This window comes from Bos mutus, chromosome 2 (genome assembly GCF_027580195.1).
Source record: "Bos mutus isolate GX-2022 chromosome 2, NWIPB_WYAK_1.1, whole genome shotgun sequence".
NCBI lineage: Eukaryota > Metazoa > Chordata > Mammalia > Artiodactyla > Bovidae > Bos > Bos mutus.
This window is the reverse complement of record NC_091618.1, coordinates 109,339,180-109,357,654: the sequence shown is the minus strand read 5'-3', so window position 1 is coordinate 109,357,654 and position 18,475 is coordinate 109,339,180. Positions and strand designations below refer to the sequence as shown.

General features: G+C 38.4%; 1 protein-coding gene across 3 annotated transcripts; it reads right to left on the bottom strand.

Annotated features, from left to right (window-relative positions):
• Window positions 1-5,358: 5,358 nt before the first annotated feature.
• PHOSPHO2 (phosphatase, orphan 2) lies at window positions 5,359-18,458 on the bottom strand. 3 transcript variants are annotated; one of them, XM_014478494.2, is made up of 5 exons: window positions 18,194-18,450; window positions 17,658-17,691; window positions 16,451-16,621; window positions 15,936-16,070; window positions 5,359-13,682 (listed from the first exon to the last, which is right to left on the bottom strand). In XM_014478494.2, the coding sequence occupies exon 5, from the start codon at window positions 13,654-13,656 to the stop codon at window positions 12,931-12,933; it is 726 nt and encodes a 241-aa protein (XP_014333980.1). In that variant the 5' UTR covers window positions 13,657-13,682; window positions 15,936-16,070; window positions 16,451-16,621; window positions 17,658-17,691; window positions 18,194-18,450; the 3' UTR covers window positions 5,359-12,930. The 3 variants fall into 3 exon arrangements, with proteins under 3 accessions (XP_014333980.1, XP_014333973.1, XP_005887654.1); XM_014478487.2 differs by lacking the exon at window positions 15,936-16,070 and having other exon boundaries at window positions 5,367-13,682; window positions 18,312-18,458; XM_005887592.3 differs by lacking the exon at window positions 15,936-16,070 and having other exon boundaries at window positions 5,367-13,682; window positions 18,194-18,446.
• Between the last annotated feature and the right edge of the window lie 17 nt (window positions 18,459-18,475).

The window sequence follows — 18,475 nt, the reverse complement described above, 5'->3', positions numbered from 1 at the left end:
GTACAAAAATGATAGGGTTTTAGGTAAAAGAGTCAAGGCAATTAATTACTGTTTATATATTCCCTACAGCTGGTCTCATCTAAAGATGTGCTGTGGGGTTGTTAAGTCAGTAAAGGGCTCTCCCTCTCATCTCCTGAAAGAAAAAAGCATATCTCATAATAGGGGTAGGAAGCGGCTATAAATTCCAGTCCCATTATCACACTATTAGCAGAGCTCAGTCTGGGGCCTGCCTGTGACATACCAGCTGTCCCCTGGAAGGAGCTTATGAGACTGTAAATGATGATCTTTTCTAACTCTCCTTCAGGACTAGTACAAACTAGGAGCTAAAAAAAATTCAAATGCTATGACAGTAAATGAATATGTGGGTATATCAGAGATAACATTTTTTAAAAAGTAGAATAAAGATGTAATTATAACTCATTATAAAAGACTGTACTTGTACTACAAAAGCAGATTGAAACTAATAGACTTGTTGTGCCACAGTACATATAATATATAGGAATTTCCAGGTGGTGCTAGTGGTAAAGAACCCTCCTGCCAATGCAGGAGATGTGAGATACACAGGTTTGATCTCTGGGTCGGGAAGATCCCCTGGAGGATCTTCCATGGCAACCTACTCCAGTATTCTTGCCTGGAGAATCCCATGCACAGAGGAGCCTGGTGGGCTACTCCATAGGATCACACAGAGCCAGACAGGACTGAAGCAACTTAGCACAGCACAGCACATATAATACATGGGTAGGAAAAGAAGCCTCGTATGTATCTAATGCATGAAGGAAGTGACTGAGTTAGGCATCAAAAATATTAAACACTCAGGTGGTGATTGCTATGATGTGACAAGGCTATGGACTTGGTCATAAGGAAATTATTACACGGGGGAAAATATTTTGGATCCGTCGCTGTAAGAGTAGCAGTATTCTGTCTGTACAATTGCTGTATCTTCACTTCATCCAGGGATAAAGCATACAGACTTTTAGTCATTAAGTAGTTCTCAAACAGGGATTATTGGCAATGTCTAGAGATGCTTTTGGTTGTCACTTGCCAGTGAAGTGAAAGTCGCTCAGTCGCGTCCAACTCTCGGTGACTCCATGGACTATACAATACAGTCTATGGAATTCTCCAGGCCAGAATACTGGAGCTGTTCCCTTCTCCAGGGGATCTTTCCAACCCAGGGATCGAACCCAGGTCTCCCACATTGCAGGTGGATTCTTTACCAGCTGAGCCACAAGGGAAGCCCAAGAATACTGGAGTGAATAGCCTATCCCTTCTCCACCAGGTCTTCCCAACCCAGGAATCAAACTGGGATCTCCTGGATTGTAGGCAGATTCTTTACCAACTGAGCTGTCATGGAAGCCCGAAAATGAAAGTTGCTCAGTAGTGTCTGACTCTTTGTGACCCCATGGACTACACAGTCCATGTAATTCTCCAGGCCAGAATACTGGAGTGGGTAACTTTTCCCTTCTCCAGGAGATCTTCCCAAACCAAGGATTGAACCCAGGTCTCCCACATTGCAGTGGCTTCTTTACCAGCTGAGCCACAAGGGAAGCCCAAGAATGCTGGAGTAGGTAGCCTATCCCTTCTCCAGTGGATCTTCCTGACCCAGGAATCAAACCAGGGTGGTCTCCTGCATTGCAGGCGGATTCTTTACCAACTGAATTATGAGGGAAACCCTAACTTGGCAGGAGGAGTGCTAGTGGCATCTAGTGAGTAGAGGTCGGGAATGCTGCTATTCTACAATGTACAAGAAACACATACTCCCCCCCTGGCCCCCAAAAAGAAATCATCCAGCCCCAAAGTCTATACAGTGCCAAAGTGGAGAAAGCCCGTACCAGTTCCCACTCTAGCAGTTAATTTCTGTCTAGGAGCTTTTCTTCGTTGATCAAGTTCATATGAGCTATGGTAGGCTATTCTGTGGCAGGTAAGCCTGAGCATAACCACATTTTGGCTGCTCATTTAGAGAGACAGGTTGGACTCACCTGTAGGAACTAAACTGATTTTCAGGTTATTTCTATGGCACCTGGACTTGGCCTATAAGCCAGTCGAGACTGCTTTCTGGGTTTTATTGTCTTTATAGGAAGTGCCGCTAGATTCAGCACCTTAGGCAGTCAAGCGGCAACCAAGTATTAAGAAGTATTTCATCTATGAGTGTGTCAGAAAAGCAGAAGCTCAAGTCCCACCCCAGAACTATTGAAAACAATTTGTATTTTAACATGATCCCCAGCAAAGCATTGTTCTAATACACACTGAGGAAAAAAGGAAAAGAGAAGAAAGACAGTGCTTATAAGAGCAAAATGAGATAACCAGTGACTTGATCCTGAATACAGTCCTGTGTCCAGTTCAAGGACAGTCTTAAAGGTCAGAGAGGATTTTGAGTAGGTCAGAGAAGAGTCATGAAAATAAAAAGTGCTTTCTGATAATCAGATAAAGAAGTCATAGTTATTTAGCTCAAAGACAAGAAAACTAAGCAACATGAAGAGTTCAAACCTGTGACCTATTAATATGCTAAAAAATTAAAAGCAAGATTGATCCCAAAATGGTTTTGCAGTAAAAGGAAAACCTCCTTCTAAAGGCCTTAAAAATAGGGTGACTTAACTTTATTTAGAGGATAGCTAGTTAGTTCAGTCGTGTCTGACTCTTTGCAATCCCATGGACTGCAGCACACCATAGACAGAAGATAGCTCCCTGTAGCCAAAACTAGAGAACACTTAGATTCATAATGACATTAGAATTACAGAATTTTAGAACTGGAAGGCAGTTAGGGATAAAATTTGCTCAGTCTAGTCATTTTACAGAAAGTAAAATGAATTCCAGAGAAGCAAAATAATTCAGCAAAATCACAGAGCTATTTACCAGTTAGAACTGGGACTAGTGTTCATGTTTCTTGTTTCAACATCACCTAGTTTTGAAGAATTCTTTTATTACTTGGTTCTGTGACCTTACCAAGCTTGTTTTCTTATATAAAAATATTGGAGCAATATTCCTATTTTAAAAGATAGTTGAAAATAAAATAAGTTTATACTTAAATTACATATGTAGCTTGAAGTGAAGTGAAAGTCACTCAGTCATGTCAGACTCTGCGACTCCATGGACTATACACTCCATGCAATTCTCCAAGCCAGAACACTGGAGTAGGTAGCCTTTTCCTTCTCCAGGGGATCTTTCCAACCCAGGTCTCTCGTATTGTAGGCAGATTCTCTACCAGCTGAGCCACATGGGAAGCCCAAGAATACTGGAGTGGGTAGCCTATCACTTCTCCAGTGGATCTTTCCCACTCAGGAATCAAATGGGGGTCTCCTGCATTGCAGGCAGATTCTTTACCAACTGAGCTAATAGGGAAGCCCTGTTATATACCTTCCTAATACAGTAGTTTATAGCGTATACTTTCCTAATAGCTTGTAGCTTATACCTTCCTAATACAGTAACCATGTCAGACTTCAATACTGTTCTTTTATTATATGGATTCCTTAAAGGACAAGGATCTTTCCTATTTTCCTTCCTCCCAACTTCCCTCCCTCCCTCTTTTCCTTTCTTCCTTCCTCTTTACCATTCTTTCTTTTTTAATCTCTTCATTCCATTTAAAGTGCAAAAATGTACATTTAAATTAAAAATTTTAACCTTAAAGAATATTAATACAGGTAAATAGTTAGGCTATAATTTTAAGTGATAAAAGCAATATGACAATTATAAGAATAATCCATCTATATCAAAGAGCACACATATATATATATACATATATAATAGACACACACACACATACATATATACAAACACATTTGGGGAAAATTCTGAAAGGATTTGGTGTATAGTGACATTATAAGCAATTACTTTGCAAATGTCACCCAAGCAGTGAAGCAGCACTGGGGCGTCTGGACAGTAGTAAGCAGTGCTTGGCAAAGTTTTTATCTGGAAGTTGCTGGAGAAGGTCTGGGCACAGATTTGGCTGCATGTGTGACCTGTGCAGTCAGAAGGATCCCACTCTTGGTTTAATGCTTTGCTGTCTTGGAATCCTTAATAATCTTTGAACAAGAGGTTTCATATTTTCACTGTGTTCTGGGTCTCACAAATTACGTGCAGCCGGTCCTGTGTGAACAGCTTAGGGTTATAGGGTGTGCTCTGTCTCAGGAGGTCTTGATTTCTTTAAATTTATTTTTCTTTTTAAAGAAGTAAAGTCACATTATAAAAAATTAGAAAACACATTAGCAGGAAAAATTAAGTCCCTGTTAAACTCTCAAAGGCAGAGACATTTTTAGGAGCATCTCTCCATAGGTCACAATGATGTTCAGTGTCTGGTCAGAAGAATAAAAAGTAATTTGTTACTTTATAGTTTAAATTGCCAAACACATAATTACAAAAGAGCTATGTGTATGAAAATCAGACTTTTCCTTGAGATTAGCTATTGTGTTAGTTTTTACTGCTATGTAACAAATTAAGACAAATTTAGCAGTTTAAAACAACACAAAAACATTGTCACAAGTATCTGTAGGTCAAAAATCTGGGCACAGTGTGGCTGGGTTCTCAGCTCAGGGTCTCAGCAGGCTGAAATCAAGGTGCCAGCCTGGGCTGTGTTTCTCATCTGGGGCTCACAGTCCTCTTCCAGACTCACATGACTGGTGGCAGAATTCATTTCCTTGCAGTTTATTGTAGGATTGTAGTCCCTGTTTCTTTGTTGGCTGTCAGCCAGAGGCTGCTCTCAGCTCTACAGGCTGTCCACATTCCTCATTATATGCCTTCTTCCATCTTTAAACCAGCCAGGGCATGTTGAATCTTTCTTGTGGTTTGAATCACTGACTTCCCTTTCCGCTACCAGCCAGGAAAACTCTCTGCTTTTAAAGGGCTCGTGTGTTTAGGTCAGGTCCAACCCAGACATTCTACTTTAAAGTCAATTTGCCATAAACCATAACCTAATCATAGTGGTAAAATACATCAAATTCACAGTACTAAGGATTATGTTTAGCATGTACACCAGGGCATGGGACATCTCAGGGACCATTTTAGAATTCTGCCTACCACGGCTATCCTAGAGTCTCCTGTGAAGAACAGGAAGTTCCTCTACTTCTCTGCCCAATCCTATTATGATATTAATAGTCTTTCTTAATTTCTATTTTTAATTCTAGCATCTCTATAAGCTCACAGTTTAGTATAATAAAATTGGCCATGGAAAATCTGCTTAGCTTTGAGGGAAACAGAGATTCTTTTGCTTTCAAAGGAAAATTTTTAGAGAACAAGAATCCTACCTTTAAAAAATCCTAATTAGTGTGTATCAATATATTTGTTTCATTAAATCTAACATAATCTAATGGATAACAAGGCACATACTAAATTTAGACGTTTATATTTTTAAATAAAGATTAAGAACAAATTATCTAGAAATAATAAAACAAGGTTTAGAAAAGATGAACACAATATTAATATAATACAAACAATATTTATCACAGATATAACAATATTAGTATCTTCCATATACAAAGTGCTCAGAAAAACAGATAAAAAGAACACAGATCTTATACATAAATGAGCAAAGGACATGTCCAGACATTTAAAAAAGAGGAAATAGAACTAACTTAATAAAGTTGGACCTCAGTGAACTAACACTGAGTATATACTATGTGTGTGAGGTGCTGGCATAAATGACAAGTGCAACACTTCTATTCAGATCCAGACACTGTTATGGTTGTGGCCAGCATCCATTCTTGTTTGGCACTTCTGTTTTTATTAGCTGGTTCCTGTGCTGTAGTAGTTGCTAAATATATTGACTATTAGCACTGATTGATTGTGTGCAAAATGCTTTATTACCCGTAATAGGCTGAATAATGGCCACCAAAAGATATCAAGTCCTAATCCCTGGAACCCATAAATGTTCCCTGGAGCCCATAAATGTTCCCTGGAACCCACAAATGGTCGCAAAGAGTTGGACATGACCGAGCGAGTGAACAGTAAGGAAAATGGGTCTTTAGAGATGGAAATTAAGGATTCTGACTTGGGGAGATTGTCCTGGATTATCTAGTTAGGCTCTGAATGCAATTAAAAGTGTCCTTATAAGAACAGGGCAGAGGGAGACTTGACATAGACAGAAGAGGAGACAGCAATGTGGTCATGAAGGTAAAGACTGGGAAGATGATGCAGCCACAGCCAAAGAGAGCAGGCAGCCACTAGAAGCTGGAAGAAACAACAGATTCTCCCCTCAAGTCTTCAATGGAGGGTTGCCCTGCTGACACCCAGTTTCAGCCCAGTGAAACTGTCTGCGTTTTTAGCCTCTGGAACTGTGAGTGTTTTAAGCTACCCAGGTTGTGTTACTTTGTTAAGAGCAGCCATAATAAGCTACTAGCATGTCCAATTCAGTATATCTTTACAACAATCTTAGGGGTGGCAGGTACCATTATCATCTCCACATAAAGGATAAGAAAATTGAGATGTTGGGAGGCCAGGATTAGCCCAATCCAGGGCTAGAATTCAAATTGGTCTAACCTAGAGCAGAGCTTTTAATCACATTAAATTAGGAATTAAAAATGAAATACTACAATTTCTGTTTCTGGAGGAACTGGGACTGGTCTAACCACCCCACTATAAACAATAAGAAAACTTGACAAAATATATGAAATAGGAGTTTCCAGGCACTGAACAACAGGCAGCACAGGAATGTGATCCATAAGAGAAGAGAAAACAAATGAGGTAAGTCCTATAATTGCCTGCATTTCTGCCTGGAGACATTTTCCAGCCTGAGGTGCAGGCAAGGGGAATCCCAAGCAGACCACAGTAGTTTCACTGAGTCGAGGAGTTGGAGGTAAGTTTGGGGAGGTTGAACTGGCTGCAATTTGTAGGACAGAGTACCAGATAGGAAGGAGCTAAATGGAGAAAGAGTTTCAGAAATCTGTAGGAGGAACTGTCCCCTTGACTCTATGGTGTGACTAAGACACACATGCGTAGGGTGAAACACTGTAAGTCTGGCAAAGAATGATCCCAAGACCATCACAAATTAGGTTATTCCCAGAGGTCACACAGAGCTGGAAAAGATCTAAGTTCCAACTGAAGCCAGAGAAGCACACGGTTTTTTTACACTGGGAAACAAAGGAAAGGGGACAAAAAATGCTTATGTTAAAAGAGGAAGAAGAAAAACATTAAAAAGATGGCTAGATAGAGGAATGGACAGGAATGTGATAAAATAAGCAGAGTAAAATGTTAATATAAAATCTAGACAGCAGGTATCCATGTGTTCACTGCAAAATTAAAGGACTGATAGGGCAGTATTACGAAAAACTTTATGCCCATAAATTTCACATGAAACGGACAAAGTCCTTGAGAGACACTTTACTGGCTTAAAAGCATATCCAACACCCTTCAACTCCTCCCTCAAAAGTAGAGTTTAATTCCCCTCCCTTTGACTGTGGGCCTGACTTTGTACTGGTTTAACAAATAAAACATGGTGGAATTGATGACGTTTGATTTCTGAGACTACGTCACAAAGGCACTGTGGTTTCCTCTTTGCCCTCTTTCTTGGATTGGTCACTTGGCAGGAAACTATGCCTTTAGGACATTCAAGCAACACTTTGAAGACACCCACGTGGTTGGAAATTGAGACCTTCTGCCAACAGTCAGCAAAAAGTTGAGATTCCTAAAAACAATCAGTGAGAAACTGAGGCTTCCTGCCAAAAACTGTGTAAGCCAGCCACCTTGCAAGCAGATCCTTCAGCTCTAGTCAAGCTTTCATATGACTAGAGCTGGAGGGGACATCCTGACCTGAGATCCTGAGCCAGAATAACCCAGTTAAGTGCCCCTGTGCCAAAGAAACTGTGAGATAACTAATGCTGAGTTGTAACCTGTCAAATTCTGAGGTAATTTACTATTCAGCAAAAGATAACAAACACTGTCACACACTGCCAAAGCTTACTCAAGAAATACTATACAACCTGAATCTATAAACAATTAAGGAAATTGAACGAGTAGTTAAAAATCTTCCAATAAAGAGAACTCCAGGTCTAGATGTCTTCACTCTTCTACTTTATCAAACATTTAAGGAAAAAAAGAAAATATCAGCTGTTATAAATTACTCCTTTCAAAGTCATCTTTTTCCCCCCTCTAGTTGCTTTATGCTTTTTCCATCATAGATTATTGGTAGTTTTAAAAGGATGTGATTTCATGTGGTTTTCATTTTCCTGTTTGGGGTTCATAAGAACTCTTGAACGTGTGGTTTGATGTCTTTCATCAGCTTTATAAGGTTCTCAGTCATTATCTTCAAATATACTGCTTGTTTCATTTTCTTCTTTCTTCCCAAGACACCAATTTCCTATGTTAGATCTTGCTATATCTTCTACCTCTTAATTTCTCTTCTGCATTTTCATTGTTTTGTCTTTCTTTACCGTATTCGTGTATTTTCTAACTTGTGTTTATTCACTAGTTCTCTCTTGAGCTATGCCTGTTCTATTATCAAATCCATCCATCAAGATTCTAATTTTAGTCATGGTAATTTTAGTTCTAGTATTTCCAAATTATGTAATTTTCAGCTGTGCCAAAATTCTCATAAGATTAGTGTCTGAAAACTCCAATTCCTGAAGCTCATGCAGATACGTTTAAGTAAAAGCTTCTGCTGGTGTTCATTTTTATCTATTGGTGTGGCTACTTTTTGGAGAAGGCAATGGCACCCCACTCCAGTACTCTTGCCTGGAAAATCCCATGGATGGAGGAGTCTGGTAGGCTGCAGTCCATGGGGTCGCTAAGAGTCAGACCCGACTGAGCGACTTCACTTTCACTTTTCACTTCCATGCATTGGAGAAGGAAATGGCAACCCACTCCAGTGTTCTTGCCTGGAGAATCCCAGGGACGGGGGAGCCTGGTGGGCTGCCGTCTATGGGGTCGCACAGAGTCAGAGACGACTAAAACAACTTAGTAGTAGTAGTAGTAGTAGTAGTAGCGGCTACTTTTTACCATGTGCCCTACAATATACTTAGAAAACTGTTTAGATTTTGCAACCTACTGCATTAATTTGGCATTGCTACAAACAGTATTACCACAAACTTAGCATATTCAAACAATGTACATTATCTCATATGTTCTATAATGACCGGGATAAACACAAAGGTATGGTCACTCACCTAGGGAATGAGACATCCTAGAGTGTGAAACCATGCGGGTCTTACTACAAACAAAGCTAGCGGAGGTGATGGAATTCTAGTTAAGCTATTTCAAATCCTAAAAGATGATGCTGTTAAAGTGCTGCACTCAATATGTCAGAAAATTTGGAAAACTCAGCAGTGGCCACACGACTGGAAAAGGTCAGTTTTCATTCCATTTCCAAAGAAGGGCAGTGCCAAAGAATGTTCAAACTACTGGATAAGTGCACTCATTTCACATGCTAGCACGTTTATGCTGAAAATCCTTCAAGCTAGGTTTCGGGAGTATGTGAACTGAAAAATTCCAGATGTACAAGTTGGGTTTAGAAAAGGCAAAGGTACCAGAGGCCAAACTGCCAACATTCGTTGGATCATAGAGAAAGCAAGGGAATTCCAGATAAACATCTATTTCTGCTTCATTGACTACACTAAAGCCTTTAACTGTGTGGATCACAACAAACTGTGGCAAATTATCAGAGATGGGAATACCAGATTACCTTCCATCTCCTGAGAAACCTGTATGTAGGTCAAGAAGCAACAGAACGTTACATGGAACAACGTGACAATTTGATTGATTCAAAATTGGGCTGTATATTGTCACCCTGTTTATTGAACTCATATGCAGAGTACATCATGCAAAATGCCAGGCTGGGTAAGTCACAAGCTGCAATCAAAATTGCCAGGAGAAATATCAATAACCTCAGATATGCAGATGATACCACTCTAATGGCAGAAAGTGAAGAGGAACTAGAGAGCCCCTTGATGATGGTGAAAGAAGAGTGAAAAAGCTGGCTTAAACATTCAAAAAACTAAGATCATGGCACCTAATCCCATCATTTCATGGCAAACAGAAGGGGAAAAAGCAGCAGTGACAGATTTTATTTTCTTGGACTCCAAAGTCACTGCAGATGGTGAATGCAGCCACAAAATTAAAAGATGCCTGCTCCTTGAAAGGAAGGCTATGACAAACCTAGACAGTGTATTAAAAAGCAAAGACAACAGTCATGTATTGATGTGAGAGTCAGACCATAAAGAAGGCTGAGCACTAAAGAGTTGATGCTTTTGAATTGTAGTGCTAGAGAAGACTCTTGAGAGTCCCTCGGACAGCAAGGGGATCAAACCTGTCAATCCTAAAGGAAATTAACCCTGAATATTCATTGGAAGGACTGATGCTGAAGTTGAAGCTCCAATACTTTAGCCACCTGATGTGAAGAGCTGACTCATTGGAAAAGACCCTGATGCTGGGAAAAATCAAAGGCAGGAGATGGGGATGACAGAGGATAAGATGTTTGGATGGCACCACCAACTCAATGGACACAAGCCTAAGCAAACTCTGGGAGATGGTGGACAGGGAAGTCTGGCATGCTGTGGTCCATGGGGTCACAAAGAGTCAGACACAACTTAGCAACTGAACAATATTCTGTAGATCAGGAGTCCAGGCATAGCTCAAAAGGGCCTGTTTCAGGGTCTTTCTTACAAGGCTAAATCAAGCTGTTAGCCTGAGCTGTGATCTCAGCTAAGGTTCCACTATCCAGACTCACATGGTTGCAGTACTCAGTTCTCTGCAGACTTTTGGACCCAGGACCTACTTCTTGTTATTAGCTAGAGGCCACCCTCAGTTGTTTGCCACGTGGCCCTCTCGGAAGGCCAGTTCACAACATGGCAGCTTGCTTCTTCAAAATCACCAAGGGAGAGAGTTTCTTAAGAAGATCAGCGTAAGAATCTGATACAATGATAGACACATTAATAATATATCCCATCATCTTTGTGGTAATGCATTGATTAGAAGGTGATAGACCTTCTCCACACACACAGAGCCAAGACCAGCTTACAGAGATTATGGGGGGTTACCTGATAAGACTGCTCACCATACTAAGGATAGTAACTTCCTCATAAGACAGTTCAAATTTGCTTTAGCCAAGCATCTGGGAACTCTAAAAATGGTAGATAACTTCAGGCCAATTTCAGGGATTGAGAGTATTCAGAAGTGAGCTGCCTACCCTTTGAAGCCCTGCTTACTTCTGTTAAGTAAGAAGCAAGCAGGTCACTGTTACACATCATGCGCAGCCTTTTGGGATCATTATTCAAAGAGCAAGGGTTTATCAGTGCAGTCCTCATACTTCAATACCTCTTGCCCCAGGTCCCATTAAGACTGTCAAGACAGCCACTCAGTATCTCAGATGCCATTCAGAGAATGCCCAGCCCTTTCAGGTAAAAGCAGCTCACTACCTAAGTTTTTGGGGTTCCTTAGTAATTGTTTATTATCATCAGCTCTCTCTTGTCTTTAAGCAGATATTTAAAAAATTTGTTCAGCTATCAGCTTTCCAGATGCAATCTGTAGAAGATCTGGTCCAAATTACTTGATCTACAACAACTATAGAAGAAAGTCTTTTTTTTTTTTAACATCTATAATTTATCATGTGTTACTGGCTTCAACTTGTAGAGAAATCCCAATTTATAACAGTGTTTCAACATAATCTAACCTATTAATTTAAAGCAAGACAAAGTTTACTTTCTCAACTTGGAAAAAAATAAGAGTACCAATTTTTTCCCATAAAAGTACATTGAACATTTTTATTTCTAGAGCTTTCCATATGGAAAAGAAAATCCTAATATTATTATATAATGAATATTTTCTGCCTATAACATGTGAACCTAGAATTAACATGGTACTACAAAACTTTCTAGGTCAGTTGACATTTTGCTAATATCCCTAAATAAAAAAGTTTCTTAAATGCTAAATATTCCTACAAATTATGTATTGCATCACTCAATACTTAACTGCCAAACAGTAATAACATACTGATTAAATCAGCATTCTGGAGTTATAGTCTGTGATGATGATTTAAATTTAAAATATCTGGCCTTTCAAAGATTTAGAAAGTTAAGTATCATTTGAACTTATAATGTTCAGCAACAGTTTTAGCATGAGTGATTTTGTTTCAGAGGTCTTATCCTTTACATAAACTGTTCGTTCTCCATTTTGGTAATCATTTTATTTGTAGTAATTTTTTTCTTTTTATAAAATGCATTGTTCAAAGTTTTCTGAGAAGTGGGATTTGCAGTTATCTCCTACACCCAAAGCATATTACTTATCATTTATCAATTGTGTGAATTTCCCTTGTTCATTTGTATTCCAAATATATGAAGTTAAAGTTTAAAAAAAAATATTTGAAGAACATTCATATGTATTTCATTTCAAAAGGAAATTGTGAAATTGATCTGGGGCAAGATACTGAATTCTTATCTCTAAAATGAATTGATTTGGAACTAGTGAATTCTTATGTGAATTAAGAATTAGGTTATATTTTTAAGATCTGTAACTGCTAAGATATGCTTTGGAAATAAATACCTAAGTGAAACTCAGACTATTCTCTCTGGGAATAAATTTAAGAATACAATCTATCTATTAACCATCTTTGGTAGAAACCACTAGCTGCACTTACCTCAATTTTGTACTCCATTTTCCCCCAATTTTTCCTAGGCATATGACCATTTTGAATAAAAGCTACATTTTTCATCCTTCCTTGTAGTTAGGTATTGTAAGTTTTGGCCAATGAAATTTAAGTGAGGTTGCAACTTTCTCTCTCACTATCCTCCTTGCTGGCCAGAATGTTGATGTGACAGATGGAGTTTGAACAGCAATCTTGGATCATGAGTTGGAAGCCAAGTGCTGAGGTTGGTAGAGCAAACAGACTTTGAGATACTAAATTCTGAAATTCTTTTAAGTGAGAGGAAAAACTTCTTCTCTTTTTTTAAAGCCTTATTTGGAGTTTTATGCTGCTGTATCTAATCTTAACTGATACACATTTCAATTGTTGGCTAATTATTCCTTTATTAGAAATTGTAAATAAGAAATTATTTCAACACCTGAAGACCAAGATACAACAGAAGATTGCATAGGCTCAAGGTTTTGACACATCCTATAAAGAGTTTTCTGTAAAGCATATCCCTTCCGTGGCATGGCAATATCGTTCTTCTTTAAAAAAGTTACTGGACAGACATCATTTCCTCCGTCACCTATATAAACAATTCGTGTATAATTCACTCCTTGTTGTAACTGCTCACCTACAAATTCTACCAAAACTACATTTTTGCAAAGATTTTGGGGGCACCGAGTGCAAGAATGAGTGTGATGTTTTTCCACAGTGAGATGACCATTGCTATCAAATGCTGCTGGATTTGTAAACACTTTATCAAACACATCATGAAAATTGGTAGCTTCTAAAACCCAATCTATGAAGACTGAATTTGAATCTGAAATAATGATGCAGTCAAATTTATTCTTGTTCTTTCTTATAAAGTTTAAAAGTTCCACCATCCCTGGAGTGAAAGGCATTGATATCATTGCTCTCTTCATTTCATCTTCTCTTACACCTTCATCTCCCAAATACTTAAAGACTCTGCCCATAAATTCTGTCCAAAATCCCTTTTTGTAAGAATCTTTCAGTTCAAGAGGAAGCTTTTTCTCTGGAGCACATTGTACAATCCAGGTGTCACTATTATCATCTATGATTGTATTGTCAAAGTCAAAAACCAACAAAATTTTCATGGTTCCAGAAACAGATTTGGGTTACCCTGGAAAAGAAGAAATATTATTTCCTAAACATATGTTGTTTTATGTATCTAGCTATGAGATGAAGTGTGAGAGTATTAGTGACTCAGTCGTGTCTGACTCTTTGCAACTTCATGGACTGTAGCCCGCCAGGCTCCTCTGTCCATGGAATTCTCCAGGCAAGAACCCTGGAGTGGGTAGCCATGCCCTCCTCCAGGGGATCTTCCCGCCTGGGATGGAACCTGGGTCTCTCACTTTGCAGGCAGATTCCTTACCATCTGAGCCACCAAGGAAGCCCAACCTAGCTATAGTTACCTATTTAACAACTCTTGATCTGCTAAAAAACAAAGGATGAATATAAACAAATTAAAAAGACCAAGCACTCTTAAGACCCACTATTTAAGCACTTTTTCCTAAGAAACAAAGTTTATATCTGAGTATGTTAAATGAATGGAAAACAGAATATCTAAAAAGGATATTCATATTATTGTGTTCCTGAGGAAGTGATTCTTTGAGCACTCAGAACTAAACTATAGAGCAATTCAACGAGAGAAGAAATTAAACAATTATTCCCTTAAAGTTTAATTCAGAAAAGTTGTAAAATTAGACAAGAAAAATGTAGGCCAATCATTCTTATTGTCTTTAAATTATCGATCACAAACTTATTAGTTTAAAATATTTACAGTAATCTTCATACTAAATAATAGGTCATGTACAATACAGATTCTCTGTGAACTAACCAAAATTCTGACCACATTTAACATAATGTGAAATCTTGTAAACCTTAAATAAATTTTCTAAAAAGGTTTTTAGCTTTAAATCATTGCCAATGTTAATCAAATGGTTGCTTGATGCTGTACGTGAAATTCTCAAATTACGTGAACTGGAAGTGGATTAAATTCTCCCAGACTAGAAATAACATGTGTTAACAAAACCACATTTATTTATATTTCCTCTAGATAGTTTAACTCTGGAGTGCCAAATAATCTGGATATACATGAGCAATTATACTGCTTTTGATATGACAATTACTCAAGTCTCTGTTTTCATTAAAAGATAATGAAGATCATTAGCTGTAAATTTCAAGATAAAAGGAAAGAATAAACTGGTCATAGATGGTATGAATGAATACCATCATGTAAAAAAGGTAATTATACAGAATTCTCAGGAAAAGCTGCAATTAATGTCTGTAAACAAAAAAAAAATTTTTTTCTAAAGAGTAACTGATATTTTTTGAGCTATCTGGACTAAGACATTGGACTAAAAACCTCACAATTTCACCATCTCATTTAACTGTCAGAAGCTCATTTAGTAGGAATTATTATCTTCATCTTAAAGATATGTAAGGGCTTCCCTGGTGGCTCAAAGACAGTAAAGAATCAGCCTGCAATGTGGGAGACCTGGGTTCGATTCCTTGGTTGAGAAGAACCACTCCTGGAGGAGGGCATGGCAACCCACTCCAGTATTCTTGCCTCGAGAATCCCCATGGACAGAAGAGCCTGGTGGGCTACAGTCGATGGGGTTACAAAGAGTCAGACGTGACTGAGCTTCTAAGCACACCTAAAGATATGTAAACAGGAGCTCAAGTATTAAGTTGGTTAAGTATTAGTTAAATGGCAGAGCTAGAATTTGGATTCAAGTTTGCCTGATTCCAAAGTTCATGATTTAGTAACACATTCTAGTGCCTAAGAAATAGAATAAGGACTATTAATCAGTTTAAAAATAAAATACTAAGTAAGCCAATTTGATGAAAAGATGTTAAATATAAAAACACTGATTAATTTCAATGTACACACTAACCATGATATTGTATCTGATCTACTTTACAACCTTTATGAGGTTTTAGTAAGAAGTTTCAAAATGAAAAATGAAGAAACTCATCAAAAAGAAAAAAGAAGAGATCAATTAAAAATAGAAAACATGATATTTATCTACATGTGAGTGAAGTAAAGTTGCTCAGTTGTGTCTGACTCTTTGCAACCCCATGGGCTGTAGCCTGCCAGGCTCCTCAGGCCAAGGGATTTTCCAGGCAAGAATACTGGAGTGGTTTGCCATTTCCTTCTCCAGGGGATCTTCCCAACCCAGGGATCAAACCCTGGTCTCCCACACTGCAGGCACATTCTTTACCATCTGAGCCACACATAATCATATCTATATGTTTTCTCTGGTTTATAATGATAGATATCCAGTAGTTGAAACTGAGACTAGAGCTCATGACTCATATACAAGTAAGCATTTTTGGTCTCTCAATTTAGAATATCTGGAGAATAACTAACCTAGAGGTTGTATCTCCTGTTGTATGCCTTTAGATGGCATAAAATATTCTGATAGTCTGGATCCTTGAATCTCTAAATGTCTATCCAGGGGTCTCTGATTGGCTTTCAGAGATTTAAGTGCAGAATTCACTTTCCCTAGAAACAATATAATAAATAACAATAAAGCACAGTTGACAATCCCATTAGAACTGCACCTAATCACATTTTAAATTAAAATGCTTTTTAGGCATTCTGAATTTATACATAATTTAAAAATTTTTTGCAAATGTAACTCACCGTGGGTTGAAAAGTGTTTCAAGCCTAGATTTAATCAGCCACAAGTTACTAAAATCTCTGCAATATTAACCTCCAAGTAAGATGTATCATAAACCTGAAGTTAACAAAGTTCCAACTGTGTTAACTCAGTTTCACTGCTATTAATTTTTATCAACGGTACTTTTCCTAATTTCAGATCTTTTTCTATTAGTTTTTTTCCCCACCACTCAACACAAACCTTTTTTTAAAAAAATACTTACCCAATTTAGTATTTCTAAGACAATCTTCCTTCAGCATACAGCTTAGGTTAAATAGTCATGACTATCTTCAGCTTTAAACACCAGCCAGTTTCTAACCAACATTACTCCTACGCTACATGCAGGGGGAAAAGTCTTCTGGTTTGGAGCAAAGGAATGAAGACTTCTTAAATTCTAAAATAAAAGTATTTAAGACATTTTAAAATTTATGTTTTCTAATATGCTTTCTTTTACATCAGAAAATTACCCACTGGCAATGGGAGAAATAAAATTTTGTTTAAACAAAAGTTTAAATACAAAACAGGGAATATTATTTGAATATAAGTTCCAATAATGAAAACTAGAAACTACATACAAGAATAGGAAACTGCTTAAATAAGACGTGCACATGATAGTCACATAACAGAACATTTATTTCAGTAGGAAAAGGTTAAGATGTTCAAATTAAGTCACAAAAGAGTCTTTACAGTATAATCTCATTTTTGTTTTTAAAAAAGAAATATCTGTATACAGTGGTAGCATCAACTGCAGTTTCTACACTTATTTTGTAATAAGGTGTCTGCCCCCCCCACCCCCCGGAATAATTTAAGCTCTGTTTCAAAGTGCAAATGCTACCTTCTTAATTTCACAACAAAGGGGAAAAAAAAGGAGTGGAGGTCATAGGGGGTAAATAATTTTAGATACACTTGGCTGTAAAGATCCATGGACCAGTTAGAACCAAGTGCTATTAAGTCAAATCATAACTGAACATTATGCCAAACTGGCAAATTACTGACACCAAATCTTGTAAGATTCAATACTTTTTGTAACCAATTTAGTTAAAATTCCACAGAATTTTGTTGAGAGGTAATCTCCTTGGGTCTCTAGTGGTTCTGCATATCTTGTAAGCAAGGTACTCACTGCCCTTTGCTCTGGATTGTTGTCTCAAAAATGTTATGTAGAGTGAACAGTTTTGAAAGGCATGCATCCTATGGCAACTGGGGCAAAATTACTGATATTCTGGCTACTGCTGTAATTCATCACCTATCCAGGGGGCTGCATCTTCTACAAAACTGTGGCAGGCTAAGTTTTTAGCATGCAAGCAGAGTAAAATCTCTCTCTTGCCAGTTTCTGACTTTTTTAAAACTATGCTTCCAAAAACCCACCAATGTTATATGTGCAAAACTATATTTCTGTCAACAAGTATTTTTATTAATCCTTTCATACTTACCAGCATTATTACGATGGATCATCTGATAGAAAACCTGATGAAAAATAGTAGAACTATGTGTTAGAACTTCAGTGACTAAAAATCTTACCTCCCTTACCAAATTGAGCAGCTCCAATTTGATGCCTAATGTTATGTGTCCTAACCAGCTAGCTTGTAATCATTTGTACCTCGATTTGTTAGGAAAGGATCTTTTGAAATCAAGTCTGTATCCACTCTTAACAGTTTCTGTATCCTTAGAGGTCTGACTAGTCCTCCAAATACATTCAATTTAGTATACTGTATTTACCGAGCGATTAAAGATTTTTTAAAGGTCCTAACATGAATATTTCAATCCAAGTTTTAACATTCCGATTAAAAAAAGCAATTACGCCCCATCTAGCCCGGACCATGCCTTAGAAACCAAAGTATTTAAAAATAGATTTTCTGTCAATTAATTCTTGAGTATCCACAGTTAATGGAGCGGGGCTTTGCCCTTACTCCCGTGAGAAGATCCGGGGGCCACACATGTCAAGCCCAGGCCTCGTTCTCCCACACACCTGCCCGGTACATCCCGAAAACGGGCTGGAACCTAGTTTGGTGTCGTTTCCCGCGGGGTAGGATGACGATGGGAGCACCAGGCCGAGCGCGGCCGGGTCCCTAGGACTCCTCACTGACCCAGGCCAGGGATCCGCAGCCATACTAGACTCGGCGCCGCTCCCGCGTACTCTGTCCTCCTGCCTCGTCCGGGTGCCTGAAAAAGAGGGCCACTCGTACACCCGGCCTCGACTTTCCGCGCAGGCGCAATCTCCCTTCTCCAGACCTATAGTCTACAGCTGCGC